Below are 20591 nucleotides of genomic sequence, written 5' to 3' on the forward strand. Positions count from 1 at the left end.
CCAGCAGTATTGGCTGAGTGAGATGGTTGGGGTAGCGAGGGAGTGATAAAGGAAGAGATGATAGAGATGCAGAAGGAAGAGCTAAGTATGGAGAAATGGATGGAAGAGAGTGATACAGAGAGTGAGCCGATAAAATGTGCATCAAACGCAGAGAGAGGATTGATATAAAATGTACAGCTGCCTGCTGTTAATAAGATTTTTTCAGCCCTAAACACTCTTACAGTGTTTAACGATGTTCATACATGACATATACAAGAGATAATGTTTACCTGCTAATATTGCAGTTTATTTTGTGTTTGAATGAAGGTGTCTGTTATTTATGTGTTTGTTTTGCCTACATTGTTAAATGTCCCTGCAAAGACGGTAAACCTTAAAATCACCTGCATAAAATGGTCTCCATGAGGAAATCAGCTTAATAAATATATTAAATGAGCCAATTTCTGTTTTCGTGAGTGTTCGATTTAGAGGATAGGAAATATCATTAGCTCAGTTGAAAAACAATAGAAGTCAGTGGAAAGGCTCCATCATGAAAAGCAAACGTGTGAAATTTGTGTATGTCTTTGAAATAGAAGGAAGGTGAGGGAGAGAGTGTGTGTGTGTGTGTGTGTGTGTGTGTGTGTGTGTGTGTGTGTGTGTGTGTGTGTGTGTGTGTGTGTGTGTGTGTGTGTGTGTGTGTGTGTGTGTGTGTGTGTGTGTGTGTGTGTGTGTGTGTGTGTGTGTGTGTGTGTGTGTGTGTGTGTGTGTGTGTGTGTGTGTGTGTGTGTGTGTGTGTGTGTGTGTGTGTGTGTGTGATTTACTCAGTTGCACCATCATTGGGCACCTCTCTCAGTCTCTGCTTGCTATATTTGTCTTGTCTTATTAGTTATTATAAGACTAGATGAGTTATGAACAGCCTTCCAATTTACCTAGTTAAAGGCAAACACATACAGAGTAATGAGAGAGAAAGAGTGAGAGAGAGAGATAATATGGAATGGTGTTATCTTAAGGGAGAGTTTTAGATTTTCATTGGTGTCATTTTTCATTTTAAAAAGCATTTCACAATATCTTTTGGCTGGTTTATTTCCATAATGATATTGAGAACGGTGGTCACGTTCTAGCAAACACAAACCAATACCACACCACACTCAAACACATTTACACAAAGACACCACAATAAAAACAGACTCACACGTCAACAACATATCAACACCCGACTAATAATAAATATACAGCAACCGTGCATCCATCCTAGAAAAGCAGTTTGTTTAGATATGCATATGTGTGTTTATTGTGTATGAGGTGCTAAGATTATTCAGATGTGACACACCTCATTTGTTCTGTTGATTAGAGGCTGCAGTGGTGTGTAACACAACTGAAAAACCAGCACTCCTTCCTCATATCTTTCTTCATTGTTATACTTGAGCGGGCAGGTAGATTCATCTGATGATATTTAGATGACATAAGATTATCTGCATTAGCCAACAAACTGTGTCTAATGAACAGAAGAGTCACTCTCCCTTGTGTTCCAGTGTTTTTTTTGTGTGTGTGTGTGAATTTCGAGTAAATATTGTAAATGTTCAGCAACATATATGTGTAGATCTGAAGTGGAATCATTAAAGCTGCAGTACAGGAGATTTTGGGGTTTAAAAATGAACAAAATCAGTTACTGAGGAAGTACAAAAAACAGTGTTCAAAATTGCCTTGTGTCTACTTGCTTTAACCTGATTCACAATAGTAAGCTTATAATAATAATTTATAATTTGAGCTGTTGGGTTGAATTTTGGGAGAAATGTCAGTTTTATGTCATTCATCTTTGATTGGCTGCATCGCAACCATAAATAAAGAGAATTACAGTGCTTGTGCGGTGCGGAGTGTGTTAGTTCTGAGAGTTTGTAGCCATAACTAAAGAGCAACATTTTTAACACAATGGACTGTGTTAAAACAACATTGGAAGAAATATTGTTTTAACACAAAGTGTTAAAGTCAAACAGTCAAAACAATATTGGAAGAAAGTTGCATACATTATTCATGGATATTCAGATACAGAAATTGGAAAATGTAAATATATCTATGATGCACTGATGCATCAATATTAAAACTCTATTTTGTGTGTGTCTATAGAAAAGGTTAAATTGTACAAAAAAAAAAAAAAAGAGTAGTTTTAGTTGTTACATATGAATTTAAGCATCTCAACTTTAAAAGGTATTGGACGAAAATGCAAACTCCTTCAAAATATGTTACAGATTACACGTGAAGTGTTTGAAAAATTAACTTGCAGTGAGCATTGGATAGTCAGAAATGTGTACACAATTAAATATCCGGTATTGGCCAAATTTTAAACAACTAATGTCAACTGATGACTGACATGGAATTTATATATTGTGCATCCCTAATTATTTGTTTGTTATTTACTGCAAAGACATATATACATTTGTGAAAGCTGGCTTAAGTGTTCTAATGCTGTTGGAACCGCTCTATCGGTTTTGCATTAGGACATTGAAAAACCCATAATAGTCAACGGCTACTTATTTTCACACTGTGCAGAAGGGCCTCCACCCCCACCCTGTCTGTCTGTTTGATAGAGCAATGTGTGTGTTTTGTGTTTCTCTATATTTAGTTCCTCCCCCATCCTCACACACGTTTAGTCATAACACATTCACACCATTGCCATAACACTTGCGAATGAAAAACGAAGACAATTAATCACAGAGACAGTGTCACGCTCACCGTCAAACTCTTCCTTGTTTTGTCTCGTGCTCTCTAACTCAGTTCAGCACCACGGACAGCGCATGTTATAAACATTGTTTGCTTTGCACTGAAAGTTTCTGGCGTACGTCTTAAGAGGAGTGTTGTCTGTTTACCATCTCCACTAATACACTTTTGCAGTTTAGTAGAGAAAGAGAGAGACAGATGAATAGATGGATTACTTGACAGGCATGCACTAATGGCTTCACACATTTTGAAAGAATGTGTATGTGTGTTTTGTTTGTGGAGTTCTTTTCTTAGAACTGTGTTTGTTCTTGAACAGATATATACTTTACCTTGTCACACCCCACTAGACAGACAAATAAAGGCCTTTCATTAAACTGTTTCAGACCTTTTTGCATAGAATTGTATGCATTCATTGTAATTTGTTTATTTGTTTGTTTGCAAATAAAGAGATTGTGGACAGTCGCAGACCTGTTTGAAATAGGCACACTTTGCTACAGGGCTGTTTGGAAATTTGAAGTACTTAACTAATACTCAAACATTTAGAGAGAGAGAGAGAGAGAGATAATGGAAATAATGGAATAATGGACTTCTGCAAGTTATAAGATCACAAGCATTTCTTAATTCTCTGTAGATTAGAACATGTGCTCAAGTGTCCTTTATACTTATTAGAATTTGTCTTGTTTGTCATACATACATAAAGTCTACATTAAAGATTTCTTTACACTTAAGTAATAGTTCACCAAAAACATTTAAGTTACATTGTAAATGCAACTCACATGAATCCAATGGTTTAATCCAATGGTCCATTGCTTTATATGATGAACAGATTCAATTTTGACTTTTATTCACATATAAATATTGATCAACGCACATACACTGAGAACATCAAATATGGAAAACGAAAGATCCAATGTGTAAGAACCAATGAGGTTTGTTCTCGCGTATCATGCAGCTTTTTTGAGCTACCGTGTTTACATATGATGAGCAGTATGTGTGTTGATCACTACTCACTTTAGAAAGTTGGACATCAAAAGTAATCAGATTTATTTGTTGTGTAGACTTTAATTGATGGACAAAAATTATGATAAAAAAAATATGTTCTGAAGATGAACAGAAGTTTTATGGGTTTGGAATGACATGAGGGTGAGTACATTATGGCAGAATTTTCATTTTTGGAAGAACTATCCCTTTAGATTAAATTAATGTTAAACTCTTATGGAATAATAATAGTAATGAGTCAAGTTGAGCCGAACCAAGCTGAAGTAAACAATGATGAAGTCGTCAAAATTAGTCAAACCAAACAGAACTGAATTGCAATCAATCAATGATCAGGAATAATATGTCAAATTGAGTTTGGTTCGAGTCAAACCGAACTGGAACTGGAGCTGGAATAACGAGTCAAATCAAGTCAAGTCGAATCAAACTGAATTGAATCAATGATCAGGAATAATAAGTTGAATCAAACTGAATTGAATTGAATTGAATCGATTGAAATGGAATCAAGGAGTAGAAATAATGAAGACCAAGAAGCATATATAAATGAGAGACTTCTCTATCAAAAGACTGACATGATTAAACAGAAAACAATTTGAGAGAAATAGAGAGATAAGACTGATGTGAAGGCTGATCTGTTAAATGAAGCCAAAAAAGCAAAGACAGAGACTGAATTTGACCATGCAGGGCTTGACAGGAATGAACAACAGCCAAATTAAAGCAACAATGACATGGCAAAAAAAGACAGAGAAAGCAAGACATTTCTTGCCATATCTCAACCAAACTCTTGTCCTCTCCAACATACAGGTGCAAGACCAGTAACATTCATTTCCCCAGTCATTCTCTCATTCGGGACTTTTCAGATCTTTCCTCAGCACTTCATGAGTTCATCATTCATCACGTTAGATCCAAGCAGGAGAAGAATAGGATGGAAAACTACATTAAATCCTCCATTAACTCTTCAGCTTCCATTTGAATCCTCTGGAGAAATCCCCTATTTTCTCTCAAGTTTTGGTGGGTAATTGAGTTTTGATCCCTTTGTAGAACACAATGTGTGACGTACTGTATGGGAGTTAAGGGCATCCATGTGTGTGTGTGTGTGTGTGTGTGTATACATGGATATACTGTAGGCAACATAGAGACAATTATCAGTCAGCATAGTCAACTCTGAAAAGGGATTGAATTCAGATCTGACATCATTCCTTTTTCCACAAGATCCTTTTTATATTCTTACTTTGACACATCATCTTCTGTCTCTCCTATAGTCCCTTTACACTTTCTAGATCTCTTTGTGTGTCACATAAAACACACACAAACCCCAAATCTCTCTTTTTTGTACTTGTTTCTCTTTGTCATATGACACACGCATTCCTGTCTCATGCCCCATTGCATACACTAAAACAGTGTTTATTGGTGCAGTGAGCGGTGTACACTGCTGTTTTGATAGCTGCAGTCTAGGGGCCCATTCCAGTGCAGGAGTTCTGTTATGGCCTGAACTGCAGCTGTCTCAAAATGCTAATGCATTTATAGCAGCCATCAGGAAAGAACTGAGTGCTTTCAGACAATACAGATTACAATTTAAACTTCCCACGCCCTGTGAGAGTACTTAAAAGCACTGTCACTGAAGTGGACAATCATGGGCCAACTTGATGCTTTGTTCTTTGTCAGCATCTAGAATAATGTTCTGCATTGTGTTTGTTTGTGTGTGTATTTGTTTGTTTGTTGTCATAAGTGGTGCTTGCTAAGGAAAATATAACTACAAAGTTCTGTCATGAAACTCTAGATAATGCAGGCTAATAGGTCATTTTACTCACCTGTCCATAATCACATCGTTATCTATTGGGCGCAGCTGATTGGTTCCTGCCGTATCAGTAGCCAATGAGCTCACTGCTCAACCTTCAAATACTTGAGTAGCATTTGCCTTAGCAGTGCAGCGCGCTTTCAGAAACCCTCCACCTTCCCCTCCTCCACCTGTATAGATCTGTGACGTGTCATTCATGAACGCTATATTGTACAGAAGCAGCATGTCTTACTTGCTCGCAGCAGCGTGTCGTGTATGTATTGGCAGTAGCAAGTCCGTTACTTGCTCTGCCGTAGCAGCAGCAGCGTAGCAGATCTATTCCGCCAAGACCAAACATACAACATTGTCATACCCATTACCATGCCAATCACTCCGAGAGTTGTCATGACAGAACTATTTTTCATACTTAGGATTAGATGGATGATAAAACAGGATGAAAAACAAAACTCAAAGACATGAATTTTGGCATGTGACCCGAGCCATACCAAAATATGATATAGACCTGTGTAAGCTCTTTGTCTTGTTCCAGTATGCAACCACCTAGCAACCACCTAGCAAGACCCTAGTATGCGCACACACTAAGAACACATAGCAACACCATAGCAATGACATAACCACACTCTGCAACCACTAACACCTTAGCAACTGTATAGCAACACCTTAGCAACTGTATAGCAACACCCTAGCAACTGCACAACCACACTCTAAAACCACTCAAAACATCTTAGTGATTGTATAGCAACACTCTAGCAACCACATAACCACACACTGAAACGACAAGCACCTTTGCAACTGCACAACCACGCTCTGAAACTACTAACACCTTAACAACTACATACTGTAGTAACACTCTGAAACTAGTAACACCTTAGCAACTGTATAGCAACACCCTAGAAACTACATAACAACATTATAAAACCACTCAGTACACCTTAGCAACTGCTGGCAACAACCTAGCAATCCATATACACACTCTGCAATCACTAACACCTTAGCAACTGTATAGCAACACCCTAGCAACTGCACAACCACACTCTAAAACCACTCAAAACATCTTAGTGATTGTATAGCAACACTCTAGCAACCACATAACCACACACTGAAACCACTAGCACATTTGCAACTGCACAACCACACTCTGAAACTATTAACACTTTAACAACTGCATAGAAAACACCCTAGAAACTACATAAACACATTATTAAACCACTCAGTACACCTTAGCAACTGCTGGCAACACCCTAGCAATCCATATAAACGCACTCTGAAACTTCTAACACCTAAGCAACTGTAAAGCAATACCCTAGCAACTGCACAACCAAATTCTAAAACCCCTCAGAACATCTTAGCAAATGCATAGCAATGCCTTAGCAAACCATATAACAACACTCTGAAACCACAGACACCACAGCAATTGCACAGAAACACCCTAGCAACTGCATAACAACATTTTAAAACCATTTAGAATACATTAACCACAATATAACAACATTTTTGGAACCACATAATCACACTCTGATACCACTAACACCTTTGCAACTGCATAGCAACACCCTAGAAGCCACACAACCACGCTCTGAAACCACTAACACTTCAGAAACTGTATAGCAACACCCTAGCAACTGCACAACCACATTTCTGCAGTTTAGCAACATCCCTAATCAAACACATCTAACACACAACTCATAATCTAACCAAAGGTCTTCAAGATTACTTAAAAATTACAAGCAGGTAATGATTAATTAGGGATGGTGCTAAAATCTCGAGGACCGGAATTATCCATCCCTGCTCTAAAACCACTCAGCACATCTTAGAGACTGTACAACAACACTCTAACAGCCACATAACTACTTTCTAAAACTACTCGGAACACCTTAATGACTGTATAAAAACACCATTGCAACCACATAATTGCACTCTAAAATCATTCAGAACATCTTAGCAATTGTATAACAATGGCCAGCTTTGCACATGCAAGCACTATTTACATATTTCCACAGAAAATTGAAGTATCTATTTGGTAATTGTTGGAATTTCCTGGAACTTGCTCTTGTATTGTTTATTTGTATTTACTTATGATTTGATGGTGGATAATCAGTGTCATCAGGTCTCATTTTGCAAATGGATAAAGCATGTGATTTCAGGAATTTGTTGGTTGCTCTTAGTTGGTAAAGTTTGGGCATCCCAAACTGACTTATTCATATGGTGGCTGTAAAGAGCATCTGACATCTTGTACTAGTTAATGTGTTCAACTGCCAAACATATTGAATAAATGCATGTGTTGTGACTATCAGCTGATAATCTAAATCACTCCTTTTTCTCTTTCAGACTAATATCCCATTCCTGCAGAATGTATTGAGCAATAGCCAGTTCCTGTATGCCACAGTTGACACCCAGTTTATTGATGAGAACCAGGAACTTTTCAACCTCAAACCAACACAGAACAGAGCCCAGAAACTTCTGCACTATCTGGGTCAGTGTGTGTATGTGTGTGTGCGTGTGTGCATTTATCATTGTGTTGCACCTGTGATGGCCTAAAATGTGTGAAAGTGCATTTGTGTTTAAACATCTGCTGTATTTCTCCACAGGTCACATCATGGTAAATGGACCCATGACTCCTATTCCAGTTAAAGCCAAATCCTCATCTGTTGATCCAGTCGTTCTTTCTGTTTCTCTGGGTATGACAAACACATGCACACACACACACACACACGTCTGGTTCACTATCTTTGTGGGGACTCCGACTCTCCATAGACATAATGGTTTTTATACTGTACAAACTGTATATTCTATCCCCTTACTCTAACCCTACCCATAAACCTACCCATCACACAAAACTTTTCAAAAAAACTAATTCTGTGTGATTTATAAGCTTATTTTCTCATGAGGACCTCAATTTAGGTCCCCACAGTGACACAAGTCCCCAGCGGGATAGAAAAACATTTACAAACACACACACATACACCTATAAACACACACACACACACACACAAACAAGTTACTTAATATAGTAAATAAATTACACCTCTTAAAAATGTATTTTTTAAATCGTTTGTTCATCATTTGTTCATGATAAACCTCTGTTTATTAAGATACTAATCCAATTTTGACACAAATATTTAAATGATTTTAAGTGATTAATAATATAACAACTAATAACTTATTATTAACCATCTTACTAGCAACCTGTTTATTTTGATTTACAATTTTTTTTAAGATAACTTACAACACATTTGTAAGTCATTAGAATGCCACTTATTAATAATTTATGAACTTATAGTCATGTTTTGTAAATAATTAGTTCATGATTAACTAATAACTTATAAATTACTTATAACTAAATTAACAAAACATTCATAAAATGTTAGTATATCACTTAATAATTTGTTAACGTATAGTCATGTTTTATAAAGTAGTTCATCATTAAATAAAAATTAATAAATTACTTTGAATTAAAACATTCATAAAATGTTAGCATATCACTTAATAATTTATGAATGTAGTCATGTTTTGTAAAGGATTAGTTCATCATTAACTAATAACTTGTAAATTATTTATATATGAACATTATTATAAAGTGTAAATGAAGATTTGATTTCTCATGTCATGTACCCTTTAAGAGATTTGTGTCTCATTCCACCAAAACTTTCAAGCTTCAAAAAGTTTGTAAATGAGTTTGTTTGTTCTTGTACGTCTAGCATGTTTGAGCTTTCATTCACAAATTTGTATGCACACGTCTGTGCATTAATCATTGTTTATATGTGAATAAAAGCCTAAATTAACACTTTAGTTTAGGGTCCAATTCTCACTATTAACTGGTTGCTTATTAGCATGCATGTTACTTGGATATTAGCTGTTTATTAGTACTAATAAAGTACATATTAATGCCTTATTCTGCATGACCATATTCTACATCCCTTAAAGCTGCATTCAGTAACTTCGGGATTTCTTCGCTGTATTCTCGCTTTTTGCTCGCAGGTTTCTCTCTAGAGCTCCCCCCACAGCTTGGGAATAGATATTTGACAACACTGTTGTAAAAACTCGTTGGCTATTCTCAGACACCAGAGGCTAGTAGATCAACGACATCAAAGCAGATGGGACATTCTTTAAAACGTCTTCTTCATTCGGGTTCGAACAGCGTGAGGGAGCGCAATAATGACAGCATTTTAGCAGATTTCTTTTGGCCGTAAAGCAATTGTTTACATCGCGAGACCTGATATCACGCGAGACTTCCTGACGCGGCGGCCGGCGACCCGCCGGCTCAAAGTTGCAAGTGCGCATTTTCCGCTTTAGGGGCACCAGGGGGGTGTGAAACGACCACCATTCAACCCGAAATAAGTAATATAACCATTCCAATGACTCCGAAGCTGTTCAGTTAAGGTAAAAAAAGTTACTTAGTTCACCTTTAATCCTAACCAATACCTAAACTTAACTACCTTACTAACTATTAATAAGCAGTAATTAGGAGTTTAGGCAAAAGTCATAGTTAATAGTTAGTTAATAGTGAGAATTGTACCCTAATCTAAAGTGTGACTCATTACACATACATTTTAACTAACTCTCATTAGAGTATTAGTAGATTTGTCTTCTTAATATCTGCACTTTATTTTGATGCTACCCCAACAGACAGTCTACTGACAATAAATTACTTTGCAAGTTCATGTCAACTTATTCTACAAACCCTAACCCTATAACAGTCTACTAATACTCAACTAATACTCTAATGAGAGTTAGTTGACTTTAGGTATGTGTGACGATGAGGAAATTTTCCTACCAGTTAATCGACACTGGTATCGTCACTTATAGTGCGTGTCCACTGGCGCGGAGCAGAGCGAGCGTTTTCAATTTAATTCCTATGAAAGTTGAGCTAAGGAAGTCAGGAATTAGCTGAAAACACTCACTCGTTCCGCGCCAGTGGACACGCAATGTTATAAATGTCCGTGTGGTCGTGCACATTTTACTTTTGCTTTCGAATTAGCGTAATTTCGACACACCGACTCTCGTTAGGCAGAATCACACACACGCTGAATTGAGCAGACTCGTTCAGTTTTTAATTGTAGTGTCTGTTCTCTAACTATAAAAAATTAAAATGAATGTGGGGTGGAAACGGTTTTCAAAGTGATGAAAACGGTTTTGCGGTTAAACACTGCATAACAGCGGTAACACCGACTATCGCAGCAAGCCTCGTTGATATGTTTGTGCAACATTACCTGTAGGTAACAGAATGTCTAAAGGGGACCATCAAAATAAAGTGTAACTGATAAGAATTGAAATTTTTAACTGAACTACCCCTTTAATTTTGTAGCATAGTTTAGCTACTCCCCAACTCTAAACACACGTATCACAAACACACTTGCCACATCAAAAGTGTACCACAACAGATGTTTGTGGAATTCATACTCATGTTTATAGCTGCCCTAAACATTGGCAGCACTCCCCCATCCTCTTCTCTCTCTCTCTTTTTCTCTCTCTGTGGATGGACTAGAGTGTGATAATGCAGCTTTAATCCTTCCCTTCTCTCCTTCCCTCTGCCAAATGAAAGAGGGATCCGGTCACATTAGAAATCTCATTACAGGGGTTTAGGTGTGTGTGAGCCGCATACCATGCTCCCTCTGCATGTATGTTTGTGTGAGAGAGAGACCGAGAGATTCCTGAGGGATAGGTGTGTGTATGCATATGTGTGTGCAATTAATTTAGCCAATTTTCTCCTATTCTCATTGGCTTACCTTTATTCTTGTTTGTTGAACATGATGTGTTTAAAAAAAAGAAAAAAAAAAAAGAAGATTTTCCCAAAGGACCCCTGATGGATCCCCTGGTGTGCATATATGTATGTGTATCCAAAAAAAGTTTTCCCACTTTCTTCCTGTTCTCAGTGCTTTATCTGAGAGTTCTCATTGGAACTGGTTGTAGTTTGTAGAGCATATACAAAATTGTCCCCCTACACAACTGGACCAAATATGTGCCGTGCATGTAGGTGTGTGTATGGAAAAGGTATTTCATGGGATAAAAAATGTATGTGTCTGTGTAAGTAGGTCACATCTGTGGTAGGTGTATCCCAAGCCTCATGAGATGCTCCTTAGCATTGTGTGTGTTGCATGTGTGTATCAGACACACAATGAGCGATAAATAGGCTTTGGCCTTCATCTCTCCTTTCATTTGCCCGCCAGCATTCCATGCAGAGAAATTCCCACAGGGGCACATACATTTAAACTTACATGTGGGTGTATGTATGCCGTGAAATATGCAAATCTATGCATCAATGTCTTACTAATTGCATTTCTATCAACGGTCTCCCCCGTCCTTTTTTATCTCACACTCCTTCTCTCATTGGACAGCATGATTTACTTTTATTTTTGCTTGAATAAGCTAGCGGCCCACCTGTTTTTTTATATAATTTTTAGGTGTTTGCCTCATTTGCGTTAATAGAGAGAGTCAGTATGTTCGGCTTTGGGGTGGGTGATATTATACCGGTCCGGTAGACACAATTAACTGGTAGAAATTTGCTCACTTGACATTACCGTGCTACGCCATCACGAAAGCTATCATTTGCATGTTTTTAAGCACTGCAGTGTAAAAAGAAGTGATTTTTAAACCATTGAAGTGCAATAAGTAGTGAAAAAGAGCTCCTTTTACTAATATTGTTTCACGCATTCATGAAGCCGATTCTCATGTACATTTGATTTATACAATTTATGTATCTTAGTATTTCTTATTTAGTGCTTTAAGGTTTTCAGGTAGGTCTATTTCATTTGTTTTTCACTTTTTACTATGCTTGTAATTAGTGTCTTTGTTCTTATATTAGTACTGTTTGTTTACTTGTCTTCAGTAAGCTTGAGTAGTTTTTTCTTTTCTTTTTTTAGGCTAATATTAGTTTTTGTAATAAAATGGTATCAAAACATTTTTATATCATAAAAACCTTATTTATAGCAAAAATAACTATATCATGATATATATATTTATCGTGAAATGAAAAATCTCATATCATGATATAAGATTTTGGTCAAATCACCCACCCCTAGTTCAACTTTATTTGTAATGAAAGTTAGTGGCGCCACCCCCTGCCTCCTGGGTTAATGGCCTCTCAAACTGCCACATCTGAGACCTATGAATAGTAGGAATTTCCCTGAGTCTGAGGTTGGTGGGTTCTCGTAGCTTTGCTACTATCCCGTGAGCTCCAGGCAGAAAAACAATGCACATATGTAAAAGGTTTAGCAGAGAAACATGGTCTGGCGTTAGCTGCTCAGCACAACTTTTTCTTCCTGTTCTCCTCAGCAAATATTCATGTGCTGTTGCTGTTCTTATTTCGTATTTACTTTGATCGGATGCCAAATGAAACGCTGCATGACAGGAAATCAGTGAGAAGTGTCAGTAGCACTCATTCAATTGATCACCTGTTTTAAAGCCGTACATGTGACAGGCCCACAATGAGAAGCAGTCAGACTACTGCAACATCAATCCAATCAGTCAATTGTTAATAGTAGATAAATAGTAGATACAGTCCCTTGGGTGTGTGATATGTATCTATGATACTATCTTAATTGTTGTTTTAATTATGTGCGAGTTGACATTATCAAGTAGCTATGTCACTCCCTTTGTGACACAAAGCTATGTCACTTTCCCAAAAACAAACAAAAAGACTCCTTAAGAATGCACATGTTCACTGTTTTAACTTATTAGAATGCAATGTGAATGCCTCCAGAATTTAAAACACGGGGGGCAAAAATGCCCCATATGAGTTTTTATCATATATTTATATCATGTCATATAGGCCTCGTTTACATTGTCAGTGAAATGTGACCCAATTCCGATTTTTTGCTCATATGTGACACAGATTGGATGTGTTCTATGACAGTGTAAACGGGAACAAAACACATGCATTCGGATATTTTGAGATCGGTTTCAGGCCTCATTCATATGTGGAAATAAATCCGATATGTGCCAATGCGACTGTCATGTAAACAGGCAGATCGGATTTTCTAAGGCATTAGGCTACGTCTCTGCGGTTTAATGACGAGAGCAACCCCGACGTGCATCTGCAAAGGGAAGGATGGCCCAACCAAACATGGACAAACGTTGACACAACATATCAAAGGTTGGCTTGCTCGCTCATCCTAAAATTTCGGGCCTACTGCTCTTAAAGCCCGCCACAATATGCTCCCACCAGTCCTGAGATCTCTCTCGCACACATAACTGAAACATATGCGCAATGATGATGCCCCTTTTCGTCCTCCTCCGCCTCAAAATCATGGTGATGTTTGGCGAACTTCGCATAGGCTATATCGCAAAGCTTGCATCAAGCATATTTCACGTTCGTCCATCTGTGCAAGAACCCCCTTTAAGCATGCGTGATGTTTCAGATAGTATGGCAAGTGTAAACACATGAATCGGATATGGGTCACAATTGAAAGAACGTGTAAACGGACGATCGAAAAAATCGGATAAAGGTAACAAATCAGAATTGGGCATCAAGACCTGCAGTGTAAACGAGGCCATAGTTAAGCAATATCACACGAGCAAGAGTGCTGTTTTTCAGAATATCAGATTTGTTAAATAAAAGTTAATGTTGTGAGCTACATTTTAGACACAAGTCTGTTTTTGCTCTGTTCCCTTTCAGTCGCTCACGTTCGGCATAACGTCGACGTGGCGACATAATTGGGATCAATTCAGGGAGCCCTATCAACTTCGAGTGTCTACAGAACGAGACAATGACCGTTGGCGTACGCTCCATGCGGCCCCTTCTGGATGACCCTCTGTCCCAGGTTGGGTTGTTCGGCGACGAGGTTGAGAGCTTTGCCCAACAGTTCTCAGCCACCCAGAAGCAAACGGAGGCCATCCGACACATCCTGCCCCGGCGGACCGCTGCTGCCCCCACCCGGCCGCAGACCCTCCGTCTGCTCGTCGCCAAGGTCGACCTTCTGAGGCATCCTCTGCTCCCGCAAAACCTCAGCAGCAGCAACCACCCAGATCTCAGCGTGGAGCAAACCGCAGGAAGTCGACCCCGCCCGTCCAGGCTGCTGCCGACCCTGCAAACGAATTTGAGACGGGCGACCCAGAGGTGGATCAGACTGCTCTTCAGGAGATGGCGAAGGCACCGCTCCTTCCCCCGGTGGAGGGCCGGGCGGAGAATCTTTTGGTTCCTTTTGTTTCTGTTCTACCACTGGCCCCCGGGCAGGGCAGAGATCGCAGTCCTACTGGCGAAGGACGCAATCGAGCCGGTTCCTCCAGCCGATATGAAGACACGGCTTCTACAGCCCGTTCTTCATTGTTCCCAGGAAAGGCAGTGGGTTACGACCAATCTTGGACCTGCGTGTCCTGGACTGTTCCCTTCACAGGCTGCCGTTCAAGATGCTTACGCAGAAATGCATTTTCAAGTGCATCCATCCTCAAGATTGGTTTGCAGCGATCGACCTGAAGGACGCATTCTTCCATGTCTCGATTCTCCCTCGACACAGACTGTTTCGTCACTTTGCGTTCGTGGGATGGGCATATCAGTTCAAAGTCTTACCCTACGCACCCAAAAACGGAGGCGTAGGGCACTGGGTGTGGCAGCAACCATGGTGTTTTCCTTGGGATCCCAATTACGTCATCACGCCACCTTTGCTGACCATCGCTGTACGACCGTCACGATCTCGGCTCCTCAGTGAAAAACAATGTGTGCGTGCGCCCACTTCCTGTTTATACCCGCGCAGCGGGGCGGGGCGTGTGGTGTGACACGATTCATGCACGCCAACGGTCATTGGCTCGTTCTGTAGACGCTCGAAGTTGATAGGGTTCCCTGAAGTGATCCCAATTACATTGTCACATCAACGTTACATCTCCCGTTCCCTCCTTCATGGAACGAGGGTTAACCGAGACATTTCCCCTACTAAAATATTTCTAAACAAAGCTGAGGGAAAACAGTTTTTTTTTTTTTTTTAACTGTCAGTAATTATGACCCGTGCTTCTTTCCTCGGTTGAGTGAATGGCTCAATGAATCACTAATTAAGTGAATAACCTTCACTTACTGGTGGTTTTAGTTTCATATTTAATGTATAATTTAATTTCTTAAATACAAAAATACACTATTTAATCTCATCATCTTTATCAACAAAATCCTAGAAAATATTGAGATCATAATTTTTGTAAATATTGTAAACCCCTAATAGTCCCCTACTATAGGTGTGCTGTGTACAAAAATCACTTTGTTTTTTTCTGTCTAGGTGAGCCACCCATGGGCTTCCGTGAAGTCCTGTTGAAAGAGGGTCCAGAGGGTTTTGCACGGGCAATTCGAGAGCATCAGGGTCTTCTACTGATGGACACCACTTTCAGAGACGCCCACCAGTCTCTGCTGGCAACTCGCGTCAGGACACATGACCTCAAGAAGATTGCTCCCTTTGTGAGCCACAACTTCAATAACCTCTTCAGCTTGGAGAACTGGGGAGGCACGTGACACATTCACAAAGTCATTTCCTAATGCACATACATTCACACAGAAGTGGTGAATTAATTAAATAATTACTCTATTTCAAATTAGCAGTTATTGAATGTTCTGGGTCACTAAGTTTATTGTCTGTGTATTTCAGTGATTTTTAGATGTTCCTCAGCTCTGTGTGTGTGTTGGATTACTGAGGATCAATTCAGCCTTTGATATCACTTCAGTCTTTGGCATGACCTTAAAATCTCTCTTTCTGTCTCTAGGAGCTACATTTGATGTAGCGATGCGTTTTCTGTGGGAGTGTCCATGGAAGAGACTCCAGGAGCTCAGAGCTCTGATTCCCAACGTCCCATTTCAGATGCTACTACGTGGAGCCAATGCTGTGGGATACACAAACTACCCTGATAATGCTGTGTTCAAGTGAGATCACACACACATTGGCTAATGTTATTTTCCATCCTCTACTCCTAATCCTTCCCTCACAGAAACCTTTCTGCATATTTAAATGTTTTTTAAGATATTATTTAGTATGCTTATTAAGCTTTCCCTGGTGCTGTTGGCTTGTTTACACAATTTAGGTGATTACATTTGTAGGCACAATATGAACAACACACACATACACACACAATAGAAGGCAATGCATGTATTGAGAGTTAGAGTTGATACCGTTGCAGCAGTAAACACAGTTGTAGTGCTCTTTACATTAATTTTTTAATATATTAACTTGAGTATTAAGCTGATACTTAATGCTATTTTTGCAGTAATCTGCATGTGGATGCAGTAGGTAGGATTTTCTTATGCTTTCATTTTAGGAAAATAATGCTTACAAATGTAACAAATACACCAATAATCTCCCAACAGCTTTGGTGAAGCTGCACATATTCATTAATTAGTGCTGTCAAATCAGTTAATCATAATTAATCACATTTAACATCAAAGTTTGTGTGTGTATATGTTAGGGGTTGAACGACTTCAGATTTTTCTTCAGTCGACATTTATGTGATCAAAGTCGAGTCAACGTCGACTAGTTGCTGATGACATTATTAATGAACAAATAAGCCTGAACCTTGAGCTGAGAGATTTGAACGCGGGTTGCCTTTTGCACAGCTAGGATATAGACCCCTTTTCAGTTAGTAAACATGGTGAAGTTTTTTGTGGGCAGAGTTTAGGTGGTGGCAGAACACTGGCCAAAACTCTGGCCGCTTCACTAACGTTAGTTTGCAAATTTTGTTAACTTGTTTTTTAACAATGACTGGAGAAAATCTGATTTTATCTTAATGGGCAAGGTCACTCACTGTTCAGGACTGCAATTGTTATTTGCAAAAGTTAATTTTAACGGACGGAACCAGATTGGCTGACCCGTACACGCTCAATCAATGGATGGACGATCTGACAGGATTAACATTAACGCTACCTCCGGTTGAGTGGCCTGACCTCTACACCTACCCGATAGAGAAACCGAGGGTAAAGAGAAACTGAGGGCATATAAATCTTTAGATGCCTATAACTATGTGCTGAATGGCCACGTACAAGACTTGTGTGGTACGATCCGAAGTTCTGCCTAGTCAGAGCCAAGACCAGAAGACGACAATGTAAAGAGTGACATTACGGTGCAATTTTAATGATGTGAATATTTTCTAGAAATAAAAATTCCAGATACAGCATATTAATTTTTCATAGATTATTGCACCCAAGATGACATTTAATAATAATAATAATAATTTAAGCTCCTTATTATGTAGCCAAATCTGTGCTGGTTTGTATTGGCGGCCTCCAGTTTTCCCTTTGTTTTGCCACCAGCTAACGTCGTGACGTAACTGTGATGTCGGTTCGAAATTGGTTTACAGTGGGTATAGAAAAGAATCACCCCCCTTTAAAATAATCACATTTTGTTGCTTTGCAGCCTGAAATTAAAACGGACAAAAACAATTTTTGTTTTATTCAGCTGTATTTACAATTTATAACAACCAACTTGTCAGAAAAAAAAAAAGACAAATTAAAAAACAGAATCACTGACTTGGAAAAAGAATCACCCCCCTCCTAAAAATGACTTGTAAACCCAACCAGGTGTAGTTAATCACCTTCTCAATAGCACACAAAGCCAATTGACTTTCAACTGTGATCAGCTGTGGTCATTTTGATTAACTCAGCATGAAACAAGCTTTTCCTGAAGCATTTCAGTCCTTGGTAGTGCAACTGAAGAAAACAGTCAACTATGGGTGGCAAGGCATTGTCAAAAGATCTCCGGGATAAAGTTGTGGACAGGCACAAGTCAGGAGACGGATACAAAAAAAATGTCAAAGGCTTTATCAGTGCTTAGAAGCACAGTGAATTCTATTATTAAGAAGTGGAAGGTATTTGGTACAACACAGACCCTCCCTGGGTCAGGACGTCGCTCCAAACTGGATGTAAGAGCCAGGAGGAAACTGGTCAGAGAGGCTACCAAGAGGCCTACAGCAACTCTGAAGCAGTTGCAGGAATTCATGACAAAGAGTGTGCATTTGTGTGCATGTGACAACAATATCACAAATTCTGCTTGTATGGGAGGGTTGCAAGAAAAAATTGCATAGCATACATGCAAAAAATAGCTTTAAACTCTTTAGAAACCCTATTGCAACACGCTAAAAAAGTCAGACCAGTTTAGCAACTGCATAGCAACACTATAAAACCATTCAGAGCACCTTAATAACCGCATAACACCATACAACTCAAAACGTTTTAACAACCACATAGAAACACCCTAAACTTCATGCCAAACTCCTTAGCAACTTCATAGCAACAAACTAAAAACATGCAGAACTTTTTAGCAACTGCATAGAATCATGTTAACCATGTTAACCTTAGCAACCACATGACAATGCTCTTGCAACCAGCCACAACCCCCTTAGTATCATGGCAATGGTTTTCATCTTAAAATTTCCACATTCCATAATAAAAACAACATACTAATTGTATCTGTTGGAAAGTTCTCTGGCAGGCAGCAAAATGTCTGATTTCAGTGGCTTGACTTGAATGTGCATTCACACAAATGTCTCTTTTTACTCTCATAAACCATACATGGCGGTTTTGAAGGAGTTGGCTGTAGTGCAGAGCTCAAAACATTATTTCCATTGATGATCTCTCTCTCTCTCTCTCTCTCTCTCTCTCTCTCTCTCTCTCTCTCTCTCTCTCTCTCTCTCTCTCTTTCTCTAGATTCTGTGAGGTAGCCAAAGAGAACGGAATGGATATCTTCCGTGTTTTTGACTCCCTGAATTATATTCCCAACATGCTTTTGGGGATGGAAGCTGCAGGGGCGGCGGGAGGTGTGGTGGAGGCGGCCATTTCTTACACGGGAGACGTGTCTGACCCCATGAGACAGAAATACTCATTGGAGTACTATCTGAAGCTAGCCAATGAGCTAGTTAAGGCTGGAACACACATACTGGCTATTAAGGTAGATCACGCGTACATGGAAACTACAGTATTGTCCTGACAATCATGTTCAACACTCACAGAGGTGAAGGATTTGCCAAATAGCATGGTATTTTTTGGCAGTTAATCAAGGATGTAATGACTAAAGACATTGACTGTAATACTCATTCTTGCTCTGTTATTTCTGTTACTTCTCTCTATTGCTTTGTTAATCTGCTGTAATGATACAGTGATTATTATAATCTGATTTTCTTTTCTTTGGGGTTCGCTTAAGTGGTTAAAAGCAGCTCTTCTATCTTTTCTACTCAGGACATGGCTGGCCTGCTGAAGCCTGAAGCCAGCCGTTTACTGATTGGAGCATTGCGGGACCGTTTCCCAGACATCCCCATCCACGTTCATACTCACGATACGGCAGGTGCAGGAGTCGCGGCAATGTTAGCCTGTGCACAAGCAGGCGCAGATATAGTGGATGTAGCAGTTGACTCAATGGCTGGCATGACCTCTCAACCGAGCATGGGTGCCATCGTAGCCTGCACCAGAGGAACCAAACTTGATACTGGTGAGTGGACAAGAATCGTAGATAAAGGTGTGATCCACTAAATTTCACAAGCAAAAAAGCTCCATATTCAGTCATGTATCAATACACAGCTCACTATGCACTTTTCTTTTGGTCAGTGCAGAAAATTCACTTGACCAACTTGAACTCTAGCTAAATCTGTATGGGGAACTTTAATAGCAATTCAAATTCTAAGAACATGTCAGAGCCTTAGGCTAGTAGGCAGCGCTCTTGACATATTGCATCACAGCACTTCCTGAGTTATGGCTTCAGGCCCTTTCCTGATCAGGTTCCCGTCTCTCGTCTCCTATCACCTTCTTTCTTTCCATCTGTCAAATAAAGTCATAAATGTGTGTGATCAGTGCGTCGAGAACGCACATACATGGTTTGTTTGCGCATCAATATAACGGACTCACACGTGCTCACTGTACGACTCCTGTAAGTCACCGCAATCGCCTTTACCTTGATTGACCATCAAAACTTTACTAGCGAGATGCTGGTTTGATTATCCAGCGGAGAAACGTAGTTTGCGTATCATTTGGCCAAAGAGCGCAGTGCTTGCGCTCTTCAGAAACAATCACAGAATATGATAGACCTCGTATTTTAGAGTGAAACGCACACACTGGAATGAACAAATCACTGAAAACGCAACTTGAGTCTCTATTCTCTTTGCCATGTCTCTCTGCCATTAAAAAGTTTGGGGTTGTTTAGTCTTTTTTTCATAT

The 20591-nt window shown here is 39.3% G+C and overlaps 1 protein-coding gene across 2 annotated transcripts in view; it reads left to right on the plus strand.

The window, feature by feature from the left end:
* Positions 1–20591, plus strand: part of pcxb (pyruvate carboxylase b) — a 239641-nt gene that overhangs the window by 173052 nt on the left and 45998 nt on the right. For both annotated transcript variants that reach the window (XM_084406108.1, XM_084406109.1), the window contains 6 exons: positions 7814–7958; positions 8074–8163; positions 15685–15906; positions 16163–16319; positions 19092–19332; positions 19620–19869. In XM_084406108.1, coding sequence (XP_084262234.1) covers positions 7814–7958; positions 8074–8163; positions 15685–15906; positions 16163–16319; positions 19092–19332; positions 19620–19869 — 1105 coding nt within the window. The remainder of the gene's footprint in view (positions 1–7813; positions 7959–8073; positions 8164–15684; positions 15907–16162; positions 16320–19091; positions 19333–19619; positions 19870–20591) is intronic.

This window comes from Rutilus rutilus, assembly GCF_951802725.1.
Source record: "Rutilus rutilus genome assembly, chromosome: 3".
NCBI lineage: Eukaryota > Metazoa > Chordata > Actinopteri > Cypriniformes > Leuciscidae > Rutilus > Rutilus rutilus.